At 44.7% G+C, this 27,869-nt stretch overlaps 1 protein-coding gene across 3 annotated transcripts; it reads right to left on the bottom strand.

The window, feature by feature from the left end:
- Window positions 1-1,187: 1,187 nt before the first annotated feature.
- Window positions 1,188-27,869, bottom strand: LANCL1 (LanC like glutathione S-transferase 1). 3 transcript variants are annotated; one of them, XM_073553207.1, is made up of 10 exons: window positions 27,758-27,869; window positions 24,831-24,921; window positions 23,594-23,711; window positions 22,381-22,588; window positions 16,167-16,314; window positions 14,915-15,061; window positions 10,034-10,216; window positions 9,410-9,586; window positions 5,924-5,996; window positions 1,188-4,100 (listed from the first exon to the last, which is right to left on the bottom strand). In XM_073553207.1, exons 2-10 carry the CDS (start codon window positions 24,912-24,914, stop codon window positions 4,024-4,026), a joined length of 1,215 nt encoding a protein of 404 aa, XP_073409308.1. In that variant the 5' UTR covers window positions 24,915-24,921; window positions 27,758-27,869; the 3' UTR covers window positions 1,188-4,023. The 3 variants fall into 3 exon arrangements, with proteins under 3 accessions (XP_073409308.1, XP_073409306.1, XP_073409307.1); XM_073553205.1 differs by having other exon boundaries at window positions 27,622-27,759; XM_073553206.1 differs by lacking the exon at window positions 27,758-27,869 and adding an exon at window positions 27,524-27,663.

Below are 27,869 nucleotides of genomic sequence, written 5' to 3' on the forward strand. Positions count from 1 at the left end.
ATCAGCACGGTTTCAGTCTTTGATCGGTGCATAGAGCGCAGCGGATGTTACCACGCACCCGGAACAGACAGCCAGCTCAGCATTAGGGCCAGCTGTCAGTCAGTGCCGGGGGCACAGTTACATTCGCCACTCTCTATAGCCAGTTCACTTACTTCCGGCAGCGAGGCTTTAAGTGCAGCGGCTGCACGGCGTCAGAACGCCATTAACCCCATAACTGCCGGTTAATAGCGTTCTCAATTGAAGCTGAAAATGGAGTTCAGAAGTGAGAAAACATCTTTTATGACCAGAACTTCAAAGACTGAGATCTAAAGCTGGCCATCGATTAGTGATTTTGGGAGCTGAAGTGAATAATAAAGGAATGTTACAACATGGTGGCTTTTCAGCAGCTGGAGAGCCACAAATTGCAGACAAGTGTCCTATACAGGCTGGTGACATTTGGCTAGCGCAGACTTCGGTTTGCAGCCACAAAAAGGATGCAAGATATCCAAAATGCGGGCGAACCCCAAGGGTAGGAGTACACAGCGACTTTGGCCACGACATCTGTCACAGTCAAAATTCGCCAGGTGGCGCAGCGACACTGCAGTGCAATAGCAGCCAGTGGGGGCCACAGAGTGACCAAGAGTATTGTGTCAAGGCAGTAGGGAAAAAAAAAAAAGCAACCGTGATGGATTTTTTTGCAACTTGCTTGTAACGGTCACACAATGCCGCCCATTCACTTACATTGCGATGTAGCAGTGATACCTAGCAAACTTTTTTCATGTGACAGCTGTCGCTGTCAAAGTCGCCATATAACTCTAATATTACACTCCAGGCAATGCGAATTTTCAGCTTTATTAGCCTCTTAAGTACCAGATAATTTTTTAGGTTTTTTTTTGTTGCACTTTTGCCTCCCCCCCACCTCCAAGAGCCATAACATTTTTATTTTTCGACCAACAGAGTCATGTGAATTTGTGTTTATATATATATTTTATGCCGAGATAATTTCAGATCGAATGCAAAATAAATAAATAAAAAGTATCAGGAGACCAGACAAGTTTTCCCTAATGCTCGATTAAATGAAAGCAACTTTCTACAGCAGAGGATGCGCTGGTAAACGCCTTAACAATTAAGCATTAAAGAAATGTAAAGTATTTATCATACTGTCAATGATTACCATGATTCGAATACAGTGACACATGACAGACAAATCAGTAATACCTGTTTAATGAATAAATGTCTAGAAACACTGCTATCCGTACATGTCATTGTAAGTGTATCCTCCCTGAAAAACCCACCTAACCACCACATTTCTTCTGCCACCTGCTGGCAGTTTAGGAACACAACAACATCAACAAAATACATTTTTCAGCTCCTTCATTTCAATACAGGCCACAGTAACAACCACATATTATGTAATTAATTGTAATTTTTTTTTCTTACATGTAAAAGTTACTGAAGTGACGACAAAAGGGTTCCCTGATCCCAAACCGTCCCTTTCTCCATGTTTGCCCCAGTAACTCCCTGATGGGCTAAAGCGTGTGCACATACCCATGACATCATTTAAATCAGGTTTTTGTTATCCCCCCCCCCTTCGGGAAAGGAGCAGCCCTCTAAAAAAGAAAAAACAAAACAAGAACCATGCACTCCAGATGTCAATTACAGTCTTTCCGTAGAGCTATTCTCATGCTTGGGCTGAAATGTTAGGTCATTGCTATTGGCGTTCCGGAGTGTCGCTTTCATCACTTCTTTTCTTCTATATTGGATTTTATGTTGTGTCTAGAACAGTCGCAATAAACTGATCCAGGTGTCTGCAGCACAATTGGCAACTTTACTGAAAACTAAAGGACCAGATAAAGAGAATTAGCCCATTTTTAGAGGGCAGACAATTAAGGCTCCGTTCTGACCCATTTTGTCAGACATCTACACGTATAGCAGGAGGCTCTGAAGAATGCCAACGTCTTTAAAGCAAATTGATTTTTTTTTACGCGGGATACCTTTTTGTTATTGTATGGAAAAGCATAAAGAAAAAATAAAATATAAACCCAAATATACCAGGCCAATAGAGTCCAAAAAGACTGTTGCCCTCCATTAAACAAATGGGACACCAAGGATGTGTTTGAAAACATATAGGTCAAACACAAAGTGAAAAGAGCCTCCCATAAACAAGTAAATGAGGCCCCCAACCCAGCACCACCCTCGTAGATTGGCCATGTCGGGTACTGCAGGTCGGCCCCATTAACTTCAGTGGAGCCGAGTTGCAATACCAACAGTGTTTACATGCAGCCATATCCCTAACACTGTGCATCCGGCTTACAGAGAAGGCTGGGTTGACACTTGCGAATGTGATGCAAGAAACTCGTGCGAGTCTCTCGCATCAGTAACTGGCACTCGGACCGGAGTGTGCGGCTGCATGTATTTCTATACAGCCGCACACTCTGGTCCAAGTGCCAGCGGCAGTGCCGGGTTTTGATGCGAGTGCGATGCAAGAAATGCGCGCAAGTGTGACCCCGGGCTAAGGGTATGTGCACATGTTGTGGATTGGCCTGCGGAATTTTCCGCACAGAATCTGCATCTCTTGGCAGAAAACGCAGGCCAAAATGCTTGCGGATTTCATGCGGAATGGATGTTGATTACTTGCGGATTGTCATTCGTTTTTTGATTTGTGGATTTGCTTTACTCCATGTATAGTCAATGGGTGCAGAAAACGCTGCATTTCCGCACAAGGAATTGACATGCTGCGGGGAAAAAAATGAAGCGAATCGGCGCGGATTTTTCCGCAGCATGTGCACACCAATTCTCAAATTCCCATTGACTATCCCTGTTACTCTATTACACTGCGGATTTTATTGCAATTCCACGCGTCTAAAAAGGATTAATATGCAACTGAATCTTCAGAAGTTGTGGCAGTATTGACTGCAAACAGATTTTACTCCTGAATTGAGTGAAGATCATTCCAGGAGGAGAAAGAAGTTGATTAATCAGATATATTACAAAGTGGCTTATTTCCATGCCTACTACTGATTTATGGAATAAAAAATATAATGTCAATAACTAAGTTGGGTGAAACTTTCCGAAGATTTAAAACCCTCTGCTATTGATTGACCTTTTTAGTGTAAAATACATATTTAACCCAAAGGTATATGTTTATATATGTATAAAAGAAACATGTAGTCCAGATCTGTTCGATTCCGCCCAGACCTACTACATACCACTACTACCCCCATACTCTGCCCGTCCCCAGCTTGATATATGGATTTAGACAGAAGCTGTGGAGAAAAAAAAAAAAAAAGAAAAACAATGTGTAGTGAAGATGCTGTAAGTGCTCCAAATAAAACAACCCCTTTAAATTAGAACAAAATGATGTCACAGAAAAACGGTCATCACCAACCATCATTACTACCCATGCTGCATTCTTTTCAGTTATTTGGAGACTTCACCTTTAAACTGTGTATATTTAGTCCCCATGAATTTTGTTTTCAGAACATCCGCATAATAGTTGTAAGACTGTCATATTGCACCATAAAAAAATAATAATAAATGACCCAAATAGGTTAGCAAATAAAACATGTGTGGAATAATGCAAACATTTCAGATTTTCTTTTGAGATAGCGTTTTACAAAAACTGAACGTTATGTGCTCCAAACACTTATATCACTGTTCGTGCTCAACTATTAGTACAGTTTTTCCTCCTGAAAGTCCATGTAATATACAGAAACACAAGTAGCATTTAAAAAAAAAACATAACAATGGCCTCCGTTATCAGGAAGAAGAGAAAAAGGGCGAGAGAGACGGTCCACTGTGCAGAACAATCACTGCTTAACATCTTCTCCATTGTAACGGGAAGCAAGGCGGCTGCTGAGCGCTACGCAGATTCATCTGACAAGCGTTGTCATGCTAACAAAGAGCTGCAAAATGACATCACTCGTCATATTCACTGAAAACATTACATCTATGAACTTCGACTCTTGGGGTAAGAGGAAGTATTCTAAGTGCTGAAGACATGAACAGACCCCCGCTGCACCGCTTAGAGAAAAGGAACAGGAGCTAGATCTCAAAAGCAGGAAACTTTGCATTTGCAGGATCCATTAAGTCTGCTAAAAAGTAAATGGTACCAGCCAGCCCTGTAAGAAAGCATTGAGAAACAGCAATTAGTTATGGAATCATGCTGTAAATGACCAGAACACTCCCCTCTGCAACCACAAACCGTGAGAGGAGGTAGGCAGAGGGGATTTACACCGCTCACGGAAATTTAATTCTTTAACCCCTAGTTTTTGTGACACATTATACTTTAGGTAAAATATGTTTGACATTTACTTACAAAACTATAATTTGACAAAAATTAAAAAAAAGACCAAAACAGTTTTCAAACTTTGAATTTATCCCTTTAATCCAGATAGTCATACCACACACAAAAAAAAAAAGTTCATATAATTTAGCTTATGTCTACCTTACATCAGCACCATTTGTAAAATGGTCTTTTATTTTGTTAGGATGCAAGGTTTAAAAATGTAGTAGCAACTTTTCATTTTTTTTTTTCAAGGAATTTTACAAACTTTTTTTTTTTAAAGGGACCTAGTTATTTTTAAAGTAATTTTGGGGTCCTATATATTCCAAAACACCCAAAATTGATATTGCTTTTAAAACAGCACCCTCAACATATTCAGAACTGCTGCCAGGTAGGTTACTAACTTGTCCGGTGTTTTTCAAGAATTCAAAAGTGGCATGACCGGAATGAAAAATGTTTTTTTTTTACCACCTAAATTGTTGCTAACTTCTGGACAGGTCACTATAGTCAGCAGGCTTCAAGGTCATTATTTGACCGTGAATTGCATTGTCAACCATCAAGATCACACAATCCTGATATTAGGGTGCCAATGGGGTTAAGGAGGGAGCCCCCACACTCAGTGACTATGGCTTCTAGATGATTATCAACAGCAGAATCTAAAGGAATTAAACAACAATGGTCTGTGCCAACACCGATTGTGGTTGATGATGTCAGCTATAGTGTACAGCCGATAGCTGCTGCATTTTCACACATCGGGGGATGCGGTTCTCATATCTCAGTGACTACTAATGCATTTTTTTTTTTTACAAACCTAAGGGGTTAAAATCTATTGTTTCATGTACCGTGATGTTTGCATGAAGCTTGGCTGAAAGCTAAATGTGTGGCCGTGACCTGGTCAACTAAGCTTCAAAAAGTAGTCCAGTGCTTTTTGCTTCTCCATCAGATGAGGTGCACAACAACAGGCAGGGTCTGTTGGGTCATAACATGTCCTCTTAATTAGGACAAGTGACTCGGGAAATATTTGGGCTTAATAATGTTCTTCGGACGACTCGCCTCCAATGGGAAGTTAGCAGCACTGGGCAACACCTTATCACCACTGTGATGATTACGGTGGGAGGGCGGCTAGTTAGAATGTGAAAAGTGGGTATTAGATTATTTTTTAGAGCGGGATTAGGGGACATTTGATTGTACAGGTGCCAGAGGGGATACTAAACTGTGGTTAAGATGTTCTTGCAGAGATTTTCTTCAGCTTCTGATGACCTGCGTACCCATATAGACGGCTTAGGAGAATTGATTGTACTGACAGATTCTCTTTAAGGGTTTAAAAATTAAACCCAGAGGGAACGAAACTTTCCATTATAATCACCCCACCACCTGACTGTCTTTCAAGCATTTGTCTTCTCTTATTAATATTTCATGGGCACCATTATCGGCTTAGCTCTGCAAATACACCCAAATTGTGAAATACTTAATCTTCCATTACCTATTGATTAAATCACCACTTTTGTGGGAAAATCCCTGTAAGTTCTTTTCACCATTTCTATTATTGGAGACTCACTATAACCATCCTGGTGATAGCCAGTATGACCATACCATACCCTCCTGTGATTCAAGGTAGCATCAAGGCAGTGACATGTCAAAATGTAGTATTTTACATACCTTCAAAAAGGGAAAACGGAGCATCTGGTGTCCTGCAGCCATGTTCTCCATAATCCATGCACCACTCTGCAAACTGACAAAAGAGCCCAATATCAATGCTTTAAGCAATTATACAATTACTAACAAAAATTAATCTTATTCTGCTAACCGCCATTGAGAACGGAGCAAGGCGACATACTTCTCATCAAAATGAACTGGCAGCTACAGAAAATGTCCTGCATGTTGGTCCACAAGCAAGCCAACATGTAAAATATTCCATAAAAAGCCATATAGTTTAATATTTTGCACCTTTTTTTCACATCTCTGTATTAAGGGTTTTTCTGGAAAAAAAACAAAAAAAACAAAACAAAAACAAAACCCTGAACTCTCCTTAATTAAACTTTAAACTGGGACAAGTGTGATCAGCAGGGAAAATAGTTAACTGGGCACATGATCATCCACAAATGCAGTGTGCCTGGCTCCACAGCTCAGCCACACTGATGTGCCGTAACATGGCACCATCATCACCCTTCTGATCTTAGGTGTCCCAGGGGCCGGACTGACACTGATCACACGTTGAGGATCTATTTTACAATTAGGTTATCTATAAATTCCCTTCCATCTCTCAATAGACCACAAAGTACATGTATAGGCCCCGTCACACAAAGATGCAACAGCGATCCCGACAATGATACGACCTTGTCAGGATCGCTGGTGCTTCGCTACATGATCGCTGGTGAGCTGCCAAACAGGCAGCTTCACCAGCGATCAGCACCAGCGAGGACGCTGGTATCTAAGGTAAATATCGGGTTACTAAGCGGCGCGTGTCACTTAGTTACCTGATGTGTACCTTAGAAACCTGCATGCTCGTGCCGGTAGCTGCGAGCACGCAGGTTTCTAAGGTACACATCGGGTAATTAAGTGACGCGCCGCTTAGTAATCCGATATTTACCTTAGCTACCAGGGAGCCTCACTGATCGTTGGCTCCCGCTGCCACACGCAGCGATGCGCGCTGGCCAGCGGGAGAGCAATGATGAAAAAATGGCCCAGGACGATGCTGCACGACCAGTGATACCCGGCGGGGGGGCGGTCGCTGATCCCCGTCACACACAGCGATCTCGCTGGCGAGATCGCTGTGGCGTCACAAAATCAGCGATCTCGCTGTGTATGTGACGGGGCCTTTAGTCAGAGTTCCTTTCATCTTGCAGATCAACAGGACTCAGAAGTGACAGACAGCAGGGCTCCACTGTGACAACCAGGGTTAGATAAACTTTGATCCCAGCCATGCTGTGGACTCTTACCTTATGATGTTGTAATGTAGGCATAACACCAAAGATAATGTGTGAATTAATTTGCCGCCGCATTCTCTTGTGGCTCAAAAGTAGTAGGATATGTTGAAATGCACGATGCAAAAAGACACATAGATGCAGTGCAATAAGACTTAGAGCATGCCCATTACACACACACAAATCGCATGGTCACTTCATTCCAGCATGTTACTCATAGCCATCACCAGGTGCATTTATACATATCTAAGGAGTTTGGTACAAGGATATTGCCCTGCCCCCCCCCCCCCCCCCCGACAACAGATAAGAATATTACAAGTGTTGGGACTCCCATCGCTCCCTGCATTTCCCCTGGCTCACTCTCCACATTTGATCTCATCACAGAAGTAGTCTCCAGAATCCTCTCTTCTTCTCGTCAGACTACATGCACTACCGACCCCATTCCCTCACATCTCCTCCAGTCTCTCTTTCCATTCGTAACAACTCACCTAACTACAATCTTTAATCTCTCCCTCTCCTCGGGTATTTTCCCATCCTCCTTCAAACACCATCGTTACTCTATTATTAAAGAAACCCGCTCTCGACCCATCCTGCACAAACTACAGACCAGTCTCCAATCTCTCCTTCATCTCTAAACTCTTGGAGCGCCTAGTCTACTCCCGCCTTACCCGTTACCTCTTTACTCACTCCCTCCGAGACCCTTCACATTGAAACTGCACTCAAAGTTACCAATGACCTTCTGACAGCGAAATGTAACAGTGACCACTCTCTACTCATTCTTCTAGACCTTTCTTTAGCTTTCGACACTGTTGACCACCGTCTCCTACTCTCTAGGCTCCAGTCACAAGGACACTGCTCTCTCCTGGTTCTCTTCCTATCTTTCTGACCGCTCCTCCAGCGAACCACTTCAACTCCTCTCCCTCTCACTGTCGGGGTACCTCAGGGCTCAGTCCTTGGCCCACTTCTCTTCTCTCTCTACACGGCCCCAATTGGACAGACCATCAGATTTGGCTTTCAGTACCATTTTTTTGCTGATGACACAACTATACACGTCATCCACTAACCTTACCCCCGCTGTACTACACAACGCCAGTGACTGTCTGTCCGCAGTCTCCAACATCACGTCCACCCTCTATCTGAAACTCAACCTCCCCAAAACTGAACTTCTTCTGCTCCCGCCTTCTTCTAACCTCCCTAAACCTGACATTTCCCTCTCCGTAGGGGGGCACAATAATAACACCCCGGCAGCAGGTGCGCCGTCTGGGTATTATGTTTGACACCAATCTCTCCTTCACATCCCATATACAATCTCTTGCCGCTTACACCTAAAGAACATCTCTAGAATCCGCCCTTTTCTCACCATGGAAACAAAAACCCCTCACTGTCGCCTTTATCCACTCCCGCCTGGACTACTGCAACACTATTAAGTGGTCTCGTTTCGGTCTATCGACCTAATCGACTGCTGCGCTCTGCAAATGACTTTCGACTAACCTCTGCACTAATCCTTACCTCCCACTCCCGACTCCAAGACTTCTCCTGCGCTGTGCCAATCCTCTAGAATGCACTACCCAAAAAAATTAGGACTATCCACAATTTGCATAGTTTTAGGCGCTCCCTCAAAACACAATTGTTCAGAGCGGCCCATCATGTTCACTACTCAAAGTCATTTTATGTGAGTGTGCGCACGTGTAGCCCATTCACTATCCCCATCTATCCCCCGCTCCCTCAAGATGGCTGGAGCATCATTGTAAATACACCTGTACTTTGGATCTCCCCCCACCTCTTTGTAGATTGTAAGATCTCACGAGCAGGGTTGTCTAATTTTGCTTTAATTATTGTATTGTTAATGTTGTTACATATGACTTGTGTTTTGAAACTGTTAAACTGTAAAGCACTGTGGCATATGTTGGCGCTATATAAATAAAGATTATTATTATTACTACAAGACTAAATTGGGGGTCTCACGTTTAAGTACAAAGTATGTTTGTCAGAATCTACAGTATAAGCTCTATGGGTGCATGGCAAGGCAGTGGACAAACAGGGTATAACCAGCCTTGCATATACAACGCTCTCACCATTATTGTCTGTGAAGGAAATAACCAAGTCATATAGAAGACACCATGAATGTCTATCATCTAAATTCCTCTTCAATGGAAAACTCAGGAGTAGTTGTCATTCATTGAAAGTATTGTGGTAGAAAAGGCGTTTGCAAACCACTCACCTTGCACGCTCTGTACAAATATTTCAAATCATGCGTCAGGTTGTACATTGCAAGGAAAGAATAGGCATTCCCTGCTACTCCATGGCATATGCCATATCCCTTCTTCAATAATCCACGTTGCCAAGAGATCTCAGCACATTGCGCAGCATCTGCCAGATATTCAACATCCTGAAAAACCTGAGAAAAAAAATATGTATATGTATTTTTTTTTTACACGGGTCTTTTTGAGCAGTGAATCCTAGAAATGGGAAAAATCGATTAGCAGAACTTCAGTCTATCAGCCAGGTCAGTAATCTGTGACCGCTGAACAGGAGTGCCTGCAAACAAATTCTCCCAACTCTAGAAAATTCTGTAAAAACAACAGGTGGACAAAATTTACATAACATAAAATGTTGGATTTTTTGCTTAAAAATATTCACAGCTGTATGTTTTCCATGCTTTTTAAAATTACGTAATGATGCCTTCTATTCTTAAAAAGTTTTTCTCTACAACGACAAAGATGAGCTCTCAGAATAATAGTTCAGCAAAAATAAAATCCTTGGGGGTCCGACAAACTCCGTTCAGCTCCTATTCATTCTTTTTCAAGCAATATTTTATTAAATTTTCAAAAAATGAGATCAGTACCTTGTAAGCCTGGGTTAGCATGTAAATGACACCAGGAGCGCCATGGCACCAGTGTACTAGAAGATCCCGGTTATCCCCAATGCAGGCAGGATAGTTTCCAGAAGGATACTTGAGGTGGCGGACAAATTCCACACTAGGCCGAACAAGGATCTGCAGCTTTTCATTACTGACAAAACATTCAGGCTGCGGAGAATAAAACAATATTTTTACTACAAATGTATTAAGTCTACCAGAAGCCAAATACAACATTGTTAGTAAATCACTTGGATTTATACTAAATTAGTAGATGCATACACTGAAGCGATCCCTCTCCTACAACATAAACGTAAAATGGAGCAAAAATATTCACATAACCCTGGTGTAATGTCCACATTGTTGGAACAGGGCAGCGACAGAATGCTGGTGTGTCCTGGCCACCAGACTAGTATACTGCAAATCTTGTTTTCTCAAGTCTTCTGCCGGGCACACAAGAGTTGCTGGATGTTAATATACTGATTCGTTTTTCCGATACCTCTTGTTACAATATGGGTCTGTTTTTCCCAATTTCCAGATGTTCAATGAATGCCCCAGTTACAGTGAAAAACTAAATAAAAATGCAATGTCCCCCAGAGACCTTTTAGGACATCTTGATGGACATTATACAGTAAAGTAAAAGTTTGGGAACTGCTGGTCAAAATTACTGTTATTGTGAACAATTAAGCAAGTTGAAAATGAAATGATTTCTAAAAGGCCTAAAGTTAAAAATAACATTTCTTTTTGTATTTTAGGTGAAAAATTATAATTTCCATTTTTGTAATTTTTAAAATGTAAACAAGGAAAATGGGCCAATGCAAAAATGTGGGCACCCCTCATGGTTAGTACCTAGTGGCACCCCCTTTTGAAAGTATCAGCCAAGAATCTTTCAACTCTTGAGGGATTTTCATCCATTCTTCCTTAGAAAATTGTTCCAGTTCTGTGAGATTTCTGGGTAATCTTGCATGCACTGCTATTCTGGTCTAGCCACAGATTTTCAACAATGTTAAGATCAGGGGACTGTGAGGGCCACAGCAAAACCTTCAGTTTTTGATGTAGTCTGTTGTGGATGCTGACATGTGTTTAGAATTATTATCCATGTGTAGAAGCCATCCTCTTTTCAACTTCAGCTATTTTATAGATGGTGTTATGTTTGCATCAATAATTTGTTGAAATTTCATTGAATCTATTCTTTCTTCTACCCGTGAAGTGTTCCCTGTGCCATTGGCTGCAACGCAACCCCAAAGCATGATTGATCCACACCCGTGCCTAATGGTTGGTGAGATGTTCTTTTCCTGAAATTTTGTGCCCCATATTCTCCACACATACCTTTGATTATTGTGGCCAAAGAGTTCCATTTTAACCTCATCAGTTCACAGGACTGGTTTCCAAAATTCATCCTGCAATGTGTGCCCCCCGTCACTGTCCTGCTATGCTTGGCTCCCCCCTCCCCCCCGTCACTATCCTGCTATGCGTGGCTCCCCCCCATCCCATCGTTGTATGCATGGGCTTCCCGCATCCCGTCGTATGCATGGTTCCCTCCGTCCCATCGTTGTATGCATGGCTCCCCTCCGTCCCATCGTTGTATGCAGGGCTGTGGAGTCGGTGGTGATTTTGGTGGAGTCGGAGTCAGTATAAAATGGACCGACTCCTAAATTATATAATAAATTGGGTACAATAGTTCAATGCAGAATGTGCTGAATATTTTTTCATAGGAATTTGGGAAAGTTATGAAATGTCCTATAAATGGCTGTTCTATTCCTGATCTAAGGCTACAGCGCTTTTGCTGCGTTTTTCAGCTGCAAAAGCAGATCAGCTTTTTAAAAAACCGCACCACCTGAAAGGTTTTAAAGCTCATAGATGTTTTCAATAGCAAAAGCAGATTAGAAAAACGCCACACAAACTGACATGCTCATTCAGCCCAAAAACGGATCCTCACAAAACAATGTGTCTGAATGTCATATCTTGAAACCCATTGACTTTGCTGGAATGCCCAGAGTCACTGCATTTTACAGCAAAAAACGGATCCGCAAAAACGCTGTGTGTGAATCATGGCCGTAGTCAGAGAGGGGCAGGGAGGCAGCTGCCCCCCCTAGAAGCAGGGGCACGCACCTATCAAAACTCACTTGTATGCTGCAGAGCTCCCGTCCTGCACCGGCTCCAGACTGCAGGGGGCAATCTCCCCTCCTCTCTCCTGTCTGCTGCTGTCTTCGCCAGAGAGAGGAGGGGGAGGGGTGCCTGCCCTGCACAGGATCCGATTCCTGGGCCCCGAGCTGGAGAAAGTGAGAAAGTTGTGCACACGCTGCAGCTGGCAATGAGATAGTCTGCAAGAGGGACATGCTGGAAATCTGATTGGAAAAGTGAGGAAATTGGTTATTGCCGCCAGAACACCTAAAATGGATTCCATCTTGAAGAGACGTGCTGGGAAAGGGGCAATTGTCGATCAAGCCACTCGGTGGGGCAGCACTTATTTAATGAATGAGCGATTGCTTGAACTAAAACCGTTTCTTATAGATATGGCGAACGCTCAGGTAACCCTAAATGAAGGTCAATGGACACAGGTGGCTGAATTGAAGAAATTGCTTAAAGGGAACCTGTTCCCCCCCAGGCGTTTTTAAGTAAAAGAGCCACCTTGTGCAGCACTAATGCTGCATTCTGGCAAGATGGCTCTGTTACTTAGCTTCTGTTCCACCGCAGAAATAATCGTTTATAAAATTGTTCAAAAATACCTGAAATTTGACAGGGGGCAGGTCTTTCCCCCTCTGACAGACGCCTCGCATCCATCAGTCATTTCGTATTTGGCGCCGCCTCCTCAGTTTTATTTTGAAATGCTGGCGCCTGCGCTGTACTTTAGTTTCGTGGGCATGCGCAGTTAGCGGTGCCCAATGTGCCCATGCACTCAGATCACATCCTAGCCTTCATATCGCGCGGCCACAGATTCCACCCCACAGACACTTATGATTTATTCACACGGCTGGGAATCTTGGGCATGAGAGCCGCAGATAACTACTGCGCATGCCCAAGATTCCCAGCCCAGCCCCGCAGTGTGAATAAATTATAAGCGGTTAGCATGAGTGGCCTACAGGAGGACTGCCAGGCGCTAGAGGACTTGGGTCCTGACAGTGCTACTGCTGCCATATCTTCATCCTCATCAGATGAGGAGTTTGACTAGTATTTGGATGACATGGCGCAGGCAAAGCGTTGCCACAAGGAAAAACATTTCACTCCGTCTCCTATAGCAAGCAGATTGACCATATTTCAGGAAAATGTTTCACTTGCTCTCAAAGAAATAGAAAAATTCAACCGTTCATCAAAACTGACTGTGCTTGAGGCAATTCCTTTATACCCGGAAATTGTTAGAGATGTTCCCATGTGGTTACGACTTTGCCTTCAACCCAAGTTAGTGTATAGAGGTTGTTCTCTAGCCTTAAAATTATTAGGTCAGATTTGAGGTCGTCTATGAAGGAGGATCTGATGGAGGCATTTCTATTTCTTAGAACAAATTCATAGACTGCACAAATATGATTTAGTATGTTTTTGTTGAAAACTTATATATATATATATATATACACACACACACACATACAATATGTATATATGTAATCGATATTACATATTCACAATTTATTACAGTTTGTCTAAAGTGGTATTCCAATAAATATATGTTATATTCTATCTAAATATCTTGATTATTGTATCATGAAAATGATGCAATGTCTGATGTTCACATTGTACTACAATAAATTTTTCACTTAAATATAAGAAATATATGTGGGAGTCGGAGTCGTGGAGTCGGAGTTGATGTAAGGGAAATTGAGGAGTCCGAGTCGCAGGTTTGGCTTACCGACTCCACAGCCCTGGTTGTATGCATGGCTCCCTCCGTCCCATCGTTGTATGCATTGCTCTCCCCTCCCGTCCTGGTATGCATGCTTGCCATTACAAAAAAAAACAAAACAAAAAAAAAAAAAAAAAACACATCCTACTCACCCTCCTCCAGCGTGCCCTCGCAGCATCTCGCTTGCTGCCGCCTTCCTGCTATTCCTGCTGAGCGATCACGTTGCCTCGCTCATTAAGGTAATGAATATGCGCTCCACACCTATGGAAGTGGAGACAAGTCCATATTCATTACCTTAATGAGCGGGGCCACGTGATCGCTCAGCATAGGAAGAGCTGCTGGCGCCGGGACCAAGTGAGATGTAGCAACAGTACGGAGGAGGGTGAATATGATGTCTTCTGGAAGCCGGCGCGCTATTTAGCAACGGTACAGGCTTTAGCCACAGCCGCCGGCTCCTGCACATTTAATCATGTATAAGCTGAGGGGGGCGCTTTTAGCACAGAAAAATGTGCTGAAAAACTCAGCTTATACACGAGTATATACAGTATATATTTGTTATTTTTTATGCTTCAATAGTCTCCATGGGAGACTCGAAGCTGCAGTTGTCTTATCGGCTCTGTTACCTACAGGAGATGATCAGATCGCCTGTGTGTAGCAGAAATGCTCACTTGCATAGCAATGTGTAAATGACAACCATAGAGGTTTGCTGGAGACCTCTGGTTGTCATGCCAACACCCATCGGTGACCCGCGATCACGTGACGGGTCAACAATGACTTAAATGCCGTTGTCAGAGATTGATAGCGGCATTTCACTAGTTAACAGCCGCGGGTGATTCGCGTTTCCACCCGTGGCTGTTGCGGGCACGTCAGCTGTATATATCAGCTGTCATGTGCCCAGAAAGGTGCTGGCTCAGCGCCAGAGCCTGCACCAAGCAGGGAGAGTGACATCGGCGTAGTATTACGGTCGATGTCAGAAAGGGGTTAAACCTTTTCAGTAACATACTTTTTTTTATTATTTTGCATGGTTAACTTACCTGCATTAAGTAGTAATAAATGCCTGCAAGGCCATGGGCCGGTCCTACGTAGTACTCTCCATACCATTCGTACATTAACGGGCTTTGATGCTTCATTCGTTTGTGAACAGCAAAATTCTCACCAGATTTCAGCACTACCTCACACACCTGAATAAGAATAATAAAAAAAAAAAAAGACAAATGTGAGACATCCAAGTGGTGTCTTGAAAGAAGAAAGAAGCAACAAGCAAGCCACACACGGATCAACAATGAAAACATTTTCTTATTGAAATATCAGGAAACTAAAACAAAAAAAGATATATGCAGATTAAAATAAAAAATGTGGTAATACCTACAAAATAAAGACAAGGTCTGATGATCTTTGCCCAATAATGTGAAAAATGCTGACCTCTAATTATATAATAATGCAGACAAGAAATATGATACAATGTCCTAAGACAGTGTCAAACCTTCTAATGGTACCGTAATAACGGTAAAACACAAAAGTCAGTGTGGATGTATATTTCTAGCACAATGCACAAAACCTGATAATTCAAAGCTGTACTGATTTGAAAAAGCAATAAGCAAAGAAAGAAAAGGAGCTGGTATAACCACATAGTGAAAATAATGAACACCAAGCAAGTAAAACAGAGGGGATAATAGTAAAGTGCAAGGTAATATGCTGATCCCAAAAACGGCCATTAACAGGCCACAATCAAAACAATTAAGAAAAATTATGCCAAGGCGGAGAAGCATGCGTTGGAAGAGACTGCAGTCAAACCTGACTGACAACAAAAAGGAGTAGAGGCCATACAAATGGTAGAGAGGACGGGGAGACCCCACGCGTATCACCACCAGCGTGCGGCTTTTTCAGGGGTAATGTCAATAATTATATATAAAGAAATTAGGGGAATAGTTAAAAGCTAGGCAAAGTGGTGCCTGCAGATGCTATGTGCACCATGACTACATTGTTCACAGTACACAAGAGAGGAGGCAAATTGATTCACACAACCCTAGTCGAGCAATCACATCAGTAATGGCCTGAGTACGTCCTCCTAGAGGCTGGCATTCCTTCTGATTAGTAGGCCTGACATGACATTGTGCCTGCATCAACCCGCCACAATGGACCAGGGTGTTGCGAGTCTGTTACTATTACTGGACATAGAACTGAATCGATGCTGGCTTACAAATCCCAAATTACATGAGAGTTCTCCTACCACATGGACAAGTACCACCAATAAAAAAAACACATTTCTACAAGTCAAGCACACACCTCCTGTACGTATCTGTAAGAAACCTTCTCTCCCTTGTAATGCTTGTTGATAAATAACAAGGCGTACAGGTAACCCATCCGGCCGTACAAAAGCTCATCTGGTAGACGGGACTCCAACTTCATCACAGCAGGGTGAAACTGGAGAACTCTGGGAACACAAAAACAGTAAAAGGCATGAACTCATCCAAACACTGCAAGCAACAAAAGGATCTATACATAAGTAAAGGGGCAGCCCATCGTCCTCCACCCCTATAGACAAGTAAAGGGGCAGCCCCTCATCCTGCACCCCTACACCCAAGTAAAGGGGCAGCCCATCATCCTCCATCTCTATACACAAGGGGCAGCCCATCGTCCTCCAGCCCTATAGACAAGTAAAGGGGCAGCCCATCGTCCTCCACCCCTATAGACAAGTAAAGGGGCAGCCCCTCATCCTGCACCCCTACACCCAAGTAAAGGGGCAGCCCATCATCCTTCACCCTTACACCCAAGTAAAGGGGCAGCTCATCGTCCTCTACCCCTATAGACAAGTAATGGGGTAACCCATCGTCCTCCACCCCTATAGACAAGGGGAAGCCCATCGTCCTCCACCCCTATAGACAAGTAAAGGGGCAGCCCATCGTCCTCCACCCCTATAGACAAGTAATGGGGCAGCCCATCGTCCTCCACCCCTATAGACAAGGGGCAGCCCATCGTCCTCCACCCCTATAGACAAGGGGCAGCTCATTGTCCTCCACCCCTATAGACAAGTAAAGGGGCAGCTCATCGTCCTCCACCCCTATAGACAAGTAAAGGGGCAGCCCATTGTCCTCCACCCCTATAGACAAGCAAAGGGGTAGCTCATCGTCCTCCACCCCTATTCATAAATCCTATAATGGTATAAGGATGCAATAAAGTTTATGGGGAATTGGCTTCCAGATCTCACTACATAAAACAAAAGATTAACAATTAAACAGGCTGATGAAAACCACCATAATCTGTTGGGTTCTTACCATGCTGTACTAGAGCTCCCAATAAGATTTTACCCTATTAGCCTTCATAGACCATAAGACCAGAACATAGACCGCAAGATAGATAGCGCAAGCTAATCGGCGCTCATTTACTTTTAAATATGGAGTTATTTTAGAAGAACGATAAATCCTGCACTGGATTCAAAGTACATTTTCGTTGGAATAGCATCCAATATTTCCAAGAAAGAACATACTGCTGATAAATCTTAGGTCTTCATGTGCTCATTTGCCACTGCCAGTATAGTTAGAAGAATATCAGGGCCCAGTGTAGCAGCGAAGCCAGTGTGAAATGTGGAGGACATAGTATTCTTAATGGATGGTGAGAAAACGCAGTCAGGCGGTTAAATCACTATGGCGCCCTCTAGTGTAGACTGGAAGACAGTACAAGATAAACAATATGGTGATGATGTGCAAACCAAAAGAAAAACAAAAAACACACGAGCCTACAAATAAGCTTGAAGTGCTGGCTGGGGACTATTCGGAAAGCCCTGACCAGTCCAATGCAGACCAGAGTCAAATTCTACCTGCTCCAGATGACTGACAACTCTCACTATGTACATACAAGGGGAGGCACCTGTCAATCAAATGCACATGACAACTGCATCACACCAGTCAGGCCGGGATCTACAATCTGTTTTCTCTGAAACAGAGTTTTAAAGTTTAAAAGGGACATTTACATTGCACAATTAGTGTGAATGTGTTAAAATACTCGTTTTACGATTCTAAGGCTGTTGATAACTGTAAATGCCAGGTCTTGTTCCTGATCTAAGGATCTTGGCTGTTAGTGGAGATGAATCTGTGCTGCACTTTATGCACATGCTCAGTAGTGACCAGGGCTGTGGGGACGTAGATGAGATGAATCTGTGCTGCACTTTATGCACATGCTCAGTAGTGATCAGTGCTGTGGAGTCGTAGATGAGAAATCTGTGCTGCACTTTATGTACATGCTCAGTAGTGACCAATGCTGTAAGGGTCGTAGATGAGATGAATCTGTGCTGCACTTTATGTACATGCTCAATAGTGACCAGTGCTGTGGGGGTCATAGATGAGATGAATCTGTGCTGCACTTTATGTACATGCTCAGTAGTGACCAGCGCTGTGGAGTCATAGATGAGATGAATCTGTGCTGCACTTTATGCACATGCTCAGTAGTGACCAGCGCTGTGGTGTCATAGATGAGATGAATCTGTGCTGTTATGCACATGCTCAGTAGTGACCAGTGCTGTGGGGTCGTAGATGAGATGAATCTGTGCTGCACTTTATGCACATACTCAGTAGTGACCAGTGCTGTGGTGTCATAGATGTGATGAATCTGTGCTGTTATGCACATGCTCAGTAGTGACCAGTGCTGTGGGGTCGTAGCTGAGATTAATCTGTGCTGCTATGCACATGCTCAGTAGTGACCAGTGCTGTGGGGTCATAGATGAGATCAATCTGTGCTGCATTTATGCACATGCACAGTAGTGACCAGTGCTGTGGGGTCGTAGCTGAGATGAATCAGTGCTGTTATGCACATGCTCAGTAGTGACCAGTGCTGTGGGGTCATAGATGAGATGAATCTGTGATGCACTTTGTGCACATGGTCAGTAGTGACCAGTGCTGTGGAGTTGGAAGTAAGGGAAAATAAGGAGTTTGAGGTTTAAATTACTGACTCCACAGCCCTGACAGCAAGAAACACTGATAACACGGCTTGTTCACCAGACAAGTGACAATTGTTATATCTGTGCCGTTCCCCCGCTTCAACCCCCAACAATTGTCAAGACAGGGGATTCACATACACTGTTCCCCCTAACGAAAAACTGCTGCCTGAAGCATTCTAATGGAGAGCAACTGGAGGCACGTGTCCTGCCGCTTCATTTGTGGTGTATGGGTGTGACAAATAATATTTTAATTTCTATTACGCCAGTATATGTTCCACACTTTACAATCCAGAGGGGACATGTACGGACAATATCAGACATTACAGAGTAACACAATTCAATAGATACAAAAGCAATGCGGGCCCTGCTGCAAGCTTACAATCTATGAGGCGACAGGGGAAACTCGAAAGATGAAAAGTGCATGGTAAAAGTGCATGTCTACAGTCCAGGCACCAATAAATAGGACATTAAAGTAAAGCTGCATAAACCGGTCATCAGCCAGTATCTGTACAGGAACCAATACAGACTGCTATTGATGGCACTGAAGGGAGAATAGCTTTTTAAATTAGTGAGAGGATAGGCCAGTCTAAAGAAATGTGTATATAGGGGGTCCCTTAATAAAAACTGGATGCTGGGAATTAACAGGATTGTTTCAGGTACTGCATTCCAGAAAACTGGTAAAACACGAGAAGTCCTGGAAACCAGAGAGGGAAGTTAAAGGTCATAGAGGGTGTTATTGTTAGGTATTTAGCAGAACGGAGATGTCGAGTAGGTAGCTAGACAGGATAGCCATCGTCACGGATTTTCAAATAAGATTATGAAAAAAAGAAAACGTAGAAAAAAAAATTGACACATGCTGGAAGTCAAAGTAGATTATAACCTTAAAGAGAATGTATTATCGCAAAACGACAGTTTAAAATCAGCTTTTGTAATACATATAGTTTTTTTTTTTTTTTAATTTTTGCAATTTTCATACTTGCCACTTTAGATTCTTGTACCCTTCAGGAAGAATTTTCAACAGGCTCATTATCATCAGAGGCAGGATTACAATGACAGGCAACACTTCTACCCACAGCTAATAACACCGGATACAACAATCACAGTAAGGCTATGTGCACATACTGCGGATTGGTCTGCGGATTTTTCCACGCGGATTTTGCAAAATCCGCAGGTCAAAAGACCTTCGGTTTACCTGCGGATTAGCATCTCTACAATGGAGAAGATGGCAAACCGCTGCGGAATCCACAGAAAAGAATGACGTTAATTCTTTCTGCGGATTGGAGACCGCAGTAAAAACCGCGTGGAAAAATCCGCACCATTTGCACTGCGGTTTCCATAGGATATAATGGTACTGTACAATGCAGCTAATTCTGCTGCGGATCCGCAGGGCCAAAACCGCTGCGTATCCGCAGCAGAATCCGCAGCGTGTGCACATACCCTAAGTGATATCACAGCTTACCCCTGCTCGCCCTCCTTTCTCAGTGACTTTTGCGCAAGCTCATCGAATGCTTCACTTTAAGAAGCTTATAATAATTATAAATTTTATTTCTATAGCGCAGACATATTCCGCAGCACTTTACATTTCAGAGGGGACTTGTACAGACAATAGACATTACAGCATAACAATAATCACACAGATCATAACAGATACCAAGAGGAATGAGGGCCCTGCTCGCAAGCTTACAATCTATGAGCTTCTGCATAGTTAAAGCTCAATGGTTTAGAAACGCAAAATACCTTGGGGCCAATATAAGAAACCACAGTGGAGTCAAAAGATGGTGCATGTTACAGCTGCTTTGTGCAAGTGCAATAAATGTCCTCCAGTCACACAGTGGCATTCAGATAAGTAGTAATTTATACCACTGGAACTGATGAGCAATTTGTTGGGCTGTGCTCGGACACGCCCCTCCAACTAAGACCCAACCAACTTTTTGAATAGTAGTTTGTGTGGATGCAAAAATAGAAAAAAAATGCTACATTTATTGACAAGTTAAAAGATCTTTTGACACAAACTGTCTGATGAAGCATCCCTTTCCTGGGCAGAAAATAACTGCAAGCCCTGGACAGCGCTTGGGTTACATGCAGCAATCAATGAAGATGTGCAGACTATGGAGAGGAGTTATTGTCAGCCACACATCACTATTTAGATCAGTGGTCCCCAACCTTTCTGACCTTGAAAGCAACATTCGGCTTAGAGAGTGGGTCGCGAGCCACATTCAGCAATGGGAGAGGGTCACGAGCCACATCCAGTTCAAACCCCCTTTAAAGTAGTGTCAACCAAAGCCCCCATTTACAGGTATAATGATAACCAAAGCTTTACCACAGAAATCACTCCAAAGCAGTACACAGAGATCCACGGGTTCCCACAATACCCACATTCAGTATTCTTCCATCAGGGACTCCCAGCACACTGTCACTTCCAGCTTTGAGCCCCTCCTCTAACAGGTAGTACTGTCCTCCAGCGTACCATACCTAAAACATTTCTAAACCCATAAGACCAGTAAATGTGCAATCAGATCTGCACTTCTGTGCAGGGCTACTCACAAAATTCACCATTTTGATATGTACTCTTCATACCTGTTTGCTAGACCTGGACCTAATGCACAAAGCTGGCTGACAGTCGCGAGCCACAATTCATGGGACTGCGAGCCACATGTGGCTCCCGAGCTACAGATTGGGGACCCCTGATTTAGATCAATGAGTGAGATGCTTTCGTATATAAATAAATTAGCTTGTTCATTTGTCATCCTGATCATTGGTCTGGGTGAGATCCTTAAAGGGAATCTGTCAGCAGATTTTTGCTATGTAATCTGAAGACAGCAGAGAGGCTGAAACACAGAATTCAGGGATGGGACACTTGTTAAAGTGCATGTTGTTTACTGTGAAGGATTTATAACTAAGATTAATAAAGCAGGACTAGTCCAGCAATAAGCACCTCACTGACTATGGACTTCATACACAGAGAGCCTGGGGCAGCTTTCTCAGGTCTACTGTATTGCCAAATCAAAAAGCTCCCGACTGAGTGGGAACTACTGCACCCAGTAATCTAAGCGATACATCATAGGATTCAGCTTCTCATTGCCTACATCAGGTTGCTCTCAGATGAGGTAGTAAAAACCCGCTGACAGATTCCCTTTAAAAAGGGAACTGAAAACAAATTAAAAAAATAAAAAAATCTATAGGGCTTAGGCCGGGATCACACATGCGAGAAACACGGCCGCATCTCGCACGTTAATAACCGACACTGCCGCTGACACTCGGTAGTGGAGCCTGCAACTGCATGTATTGCCATGCGGCCGCACGCCCCGATCCGAGTGCCGGCAGCAGTACCGGGTATTAACATGCGAGACTCGGCCGTGTTTCTTTCATGTGTGATCCTGGCCTAACTTGCAGGAAAATACCTTTTAAATATACTTTTCTATTTAAACAGGAAGTTTGGTGGTAGGGAGAAAATAAAGTTATATTTTCCCAGCAGCTACTCACCAGTCAAGTGGGCAGAACATAGTTTATATATTAGTTTCATATTGGAGAGAAGAAAATTTTTTAATTGGCAGATGAAACCCTTACCTTGAAATACATTCATCTGCCTCCTTATGGGACCCGAGCTTATATAAAATTACAGCAGCTACTGCATATGGTCCTACTTCACCGCACAGAAAAGTGACATCGCGTCTAGTCAAGCAGCGCAGTCCTATGGAGGCATATTCCTGAGCCCTTATCAAGAATGACTGATCTCTATACACTTCAGAGAGGTGAAGATATAAAAGGGCTATTCCTGTAGGAAATAAAAGACATGCAAATAATTTATACAACTATACAATAAGGAATGTAATCAAAATCTCCAACACTCATACTTGATGTCGAGTATGCAGAAATCGCCTGTTCCTACTGGCCTGCTACTGGGGCACCATAGAAATAATGGGATCATCCCACTATACTGGATGGATGTTCCAGACAAATCAAAGGATTACCCATTCACTGGTAGGTGAGAGATGATAGATCCCTGAACGCAGACATTTGGGACTTGAATGCTTTATTTCCGGATTCTCTACAAGGAGATGAATGGAGTGGCAGGACCATAACTGCAGATTTGGGGCATCGTCAAATGCAACCTATAACACAATTCAACTCATCCTGGAGAAGCAGGGAAGATCGGGACAAGTCTTCTCCCAAACCCTTCTCACCCTATTGGGTGATACAATAAACCACAGCTGCAAATCTGGCAACGACAGATGACAGCTGTATCACAGTGTGTGCCATGTGTGGAGTTTGTTTAACTCCTCAGCATGCTAAACTCATGAAGACCCCCAACATAGATGTACAGTTAATGACATTTGCACTAAAACATTAAAAACTAAAAAATTTTGAGGAAATCGGTATCCATCATTTTCTGTACGATTGACTTTTATTGCATAACTCCATTAAGTCTTTTTCTCACCGATCCACACCAAAGATATTGAATATAGAGTTACATGGCCACCACTCCATATAGGCTTCTCTTCACTGTGGTCGGGCAATGAGCAGAATCGGCAAGCTCGGGGGTCCTACCAGTGAGACCCCCATGATCATACATGTATTACCCATCTTGTGGATAGAAGATGAGTGTTCATAGTGGGATAACCCTTTAGTTTTATAACCTGGATCAATTGCGACAATCATTAATTAAGATCTTTGTTATAGAAATAAACAACATGAAACAGTAATCTAGAATTTGCATAGCAAGAGACAAACACTTATCATAAAGCTCTAACAAATTGCTTTTGAAAAAAATGTATTTTACCAGACCATCCGGTGTATACAGTGAAATCGCCACGATCTGCAGATTTTAGGCCAGCTTCCATAAACAGTAGCAGCTCTTTGATTTTATTATTCAAACGATCAATAAAAACAGGACTCAGCTTTAAAGAGGGGGAAAAAAAACCAACATTAGCTAGGTCCAGGAATATTTAGAAAGGAGTCAGTAAACACATTAGGCTGGAAAGTGGAAATACAAAAGTGAACATGGAAACTGCAACTGAATACAAGAGTAAACAAGTATTTTTTTTAGTCAATTGCGTTACTAGAATCAGATTTCTTTTTCATGGACAATAAAAAAGGTCATGGAGTGCAGGCATTATTCAGAAACAGGAAAGATGTATATCTTTGTATCGTGTTAGCCAGTAGAAGGCATTATTCAGAACTTTTTTTTGGGGGGTGGGGGAGGGCCTAAAGACTTAGGGAAAGGTAGCTGCTAACTAGCTCAACTATCTGCCTGTTATTATTAATTTATATAGCACCATTTATTCTATGGTGCTGTACATGAGACTGTTCTGTTTGGCTCATAGTGGTCACAGACCGTACTTGCCGGTGACTTAGGCCTTCACGGTCTTTGATGTTGACAGAGCAGCGGGTTCTCTTCTGCTGTGTTGATGGGGTATTACTGCCAAAGTTATGCCGAAAGACAGCCAGCTCTCCGCTGCCTATCTGCAGTGTTGAGAGCTGTCAATCAGCACAACGTCAACAGTAATGCCCCATCAACAGAGCAGCCTAAAAGAAGAACTGCTTTTGACTCAAGGTCAAATGAAGCAGAGCTGCCGGTAGAATCGGTCCGTGACCTCTCAGAGTGCTAGACAGAACAGACAGATAGTTAGTAACTACTCGCCTTCTGTAATGCTGTAGGTAAGCCCCTGATGTAAACTGGAGTGTGCAAGCGCCGGAAGAGGTCTAGCGCCTGCGCACTGCAGTACTCTGCTTTGCCCCCAACAGGGCAGAGCAGTGCGCCTGCGCCGCAACGGGAAGCAAAGAAGAGGACGTCGTCGCTAGAATATGGGAGGCGCCGGACCAGACCGCGACACCCTCCGGACCGCCCCCCGGGTGAATATAATCTAACTTCTTTTTCTTATCTTTCAGGTTACATCAGGGGCTTATCTACAGCATTACAGAATGCTGTATATAAACCCCTGATGGCGGTGGCCGCATCTTATATACGAAAATATAAGTGACAGATTCCATATAAGAATAAGAGCCTCTTCACTCACCTGTCCAGCCGAATTGAAGGGTGTGGACGGATCTTTACTGTAATCTAGATATAAAAAAGGATTTGGAAAGCCTCTGATATCCATGGTATAACTAAGGACAAAAAAAAGAGAATATTGATTGATATGGTTTTTACTTTACCTTTTCTATTAGTCTAGCCATGCCGCTCTCATTACGGTTTCAACTATTTTCACAAGATTGAGGTAAAATACTATGTTTTCGGGAAAAAAAAAAAAGCATGTAACAATTAGATATGATATTGACAAGCCTTGGATGCTTCGAAAATTGAATTTGGGACACGGTAAGATCCACCACCAAAGCTGAGGTTTTGCGGTACGTGGCAAGTTGTGTGCAGCTATTCACTTGTATTGATTGAAGTTGCGCACGTCTAGCCAGAACGCAAAGGAACGTGCATATTGCATACTTGCAGTCACATAACCACCCGCTACCGGAGAATCCTGACAACGTGCAATGTGCACACTGTGTGTTCTCCCACCTTTGATAACACTCAGATGGGCAGACGAGCTGAACATTCATGCATTTTGGTGGGAGTCAGGAGAAATAGCTGTCGACTGAGCGAGCAATCGATCATCAGCTGTTGCATGTCTATGGCCGGCTTAAATGAGTTTTCTTGTTTCAGAAACACTGCTCCCTTGCTGAAGTTAGCTTTAACGAAAAACTGCTTTACACCCTGATCCCGGTGTCATAGGGTATGTGCACACGCTGCGGATTCCGCTGCGTTTCCGCAGCGGTTTTGGCCGCTGCGGACCCGCAGCAGTTTTAGCTGCGGTGTACAGTACCATTCAAATGAATGGTAACAAAAAAACCGCTGTGTAGACGTTGCGGAAAAATCCGCACGGATTTGCTGCATTTTTGAAACCGCAGAAAGAATTGACATGTCAATTCTTTCTGCAGAATCCGCAGCGGGTTCCTATCTCCACCATTGTGGAGATGGTGAATCCGCAGGACCAAACCGCAGTCAAAACCGCAGATAATCCGCAGGTCTTTTGACCTGCGGTTTATCTGCGGTTTTTGCAAAATCCGTGCGGATTAATCCGCAGCGGATTCCGCAGCGTCTGCACACACCCTTAAGGTTTTTATCGCTGATGTCTTGTTGACAGTGCTGTAGCCAATTACTGCACTCAGTGATTGGCTGCAGTTCTGTCAATGTGACATAAGAGCTGAAGTCAGTAGCGTACCGGAGCAATGGTGGAGAGTCAGCACTGGACACGGTGGGAGATTATTAAAGCACAACTTTTTTTTTTTCCCCTTGTTCAAACAAGCTGCCCCTTATTTTAGCAAAATTATTTTAAGGACATTTTTTCAGACAAGTATATCCTGTAATCAGCTGGAAAACGCTGGAACCCCAGCTGCGCGACTGACCACCATATCCTCGCCTGGACCCCCGGCTGCGCGACTGAATGCCAGCACCTCGCCTGGACCCTGGCTGCGTGACTTACCGCCAGCACCTCGCCTGGACCCCCAGCTGTGCGACTGACCACCATAACCTCACCTGGACGCCAGCACCTCGCCTGGACCCCCAGCTGCGCGACTGACCGCCAGCACCTCGCCTGGACCCCCAGCTGCGCGACTGACCGCCAGCACCTCGCCTGGACCCCCAGCTGCGCGACTGACCGCCAGCACCTCGCCTGGACCCCCAGCTGCGCGACTGACCGCCAGCACCTCGCCTGGACCCCCAGCTGCGCGACTGACCGCCAGCACCTCGCCTGGACCCCCAGCTGCGCGACTGACCTCCAGCACCTCGCCTGGACCCCCAGCTGCGCGACTGACCGCCAGCACCTCGCCTGGACCCCCAGCTGCGCGACTGACCGCCAGCACCTCGCCTGGACCCCCAGCTGCGCGACTGACCGCCAGCACCTCGCCTGGACCCCCAGCTGCGCGACTGACCGCCAGCACCTCGCCTGGACCCCCAGCTGCGCGACTGACCGCCAGCACCTCGCCTGGACCCCCAGCTGAGCGACTGACCGCCAGCACCTCGCCTGGACCCCCAGCTGCGCGACTGACCGCCAGCACCTCGCCTGGACCCCCAGCTGCGCGACTGACCGCCAGCACCTCGCCTGGACCCCCAGCTGCGCGACTGACCGCCAGCACCTCGCCGGACCCCGGCTGCGCGACTGACCGCCAGCACCTTGGCTGCGCGACTGACCGCCAGCACCTCGCTTGGACCCCCAGCTGCGCAACTGACCGCCAGCACCTCCAGCTGCGCGACTGACCGCCAGCACCTCGCCTGGACCCCCAGTTGCGCGACTGACCGCCAGCACCTCGCCTGGACCCCCAGCTGCGCGACTTACCGCCAGCACCTCGCCTGGACCCCCAGCTGCGCGACTGACCGCCAGCACCTCGCCTGGACCCCCAGCTGCGCGACTGACCGCCAGCACCTCACCGGACCCCGGCTGCGCGACTGACCGCCAGCACCTTGGCTGCGCGACTGACCGCCAGCACCTCGCCTGGACCCCGGCTGCGCGACTGACCGCCAGCACCTCGCCTGGACCCCGGCTGCGCGACTGACCGCCAGCACCTCGGCTGGACCCCGGCTGCGCGACTGACCGCCAGCACCTCGGCTGCGCGACTGTGCAGAGGAAACCCAGTCATAACACATTGGCTGCAGAATTTCCTATTGGTCCCGAGTGAATATACATAGATATATATCGCCCCCTGTAAATCCCCCACTTGCTGTGTCTATGGCACGGTATGCGCACTGGCCTGCGCTTCGGCACGGATAAACGCCAGGTCTGTGCACAGAGTCGCCCCGGGCCGGAGCACACCGCGTACCTCACGGCGGAGACGAGCAGCGGGAGGACAACAGGAAGCACAACGTGCGCAGCGTCATCCGGAGCGAGCGAGCTCAGCCCCTATGACGTAACGGCCGCGTCTCCGCCCTCCACCACTCGCGGCCTTGGGTGCTTACAGTGGAGGCTCTGGGTTCGGAACAGCTGAGTGCTCCGGTTATTACAGTCCGCATCACAGCCCCAGCCTCTTCCGTTCCGGGTCTCTCAGCCATAGTAGAGTGCTTTAGCCGC

Source organism: Dendrobates tinctorius, unplaced genomic scaffold (genome assembly GCF_039654945.1).
Source record: "Dendrobates tinctorius isolate UK_male_01 unplaced genomic scaffold, ASM3965494v1 ptg000199l, whole genome shotgun sequence".
Taxonomy (NCBI): domain Eukaryota; kingdom Metazoa; phylum Chordata; class Amphibia; order Anura; family Dendrobatidae; genus Dendrobates; species Dendrobates tinctorius.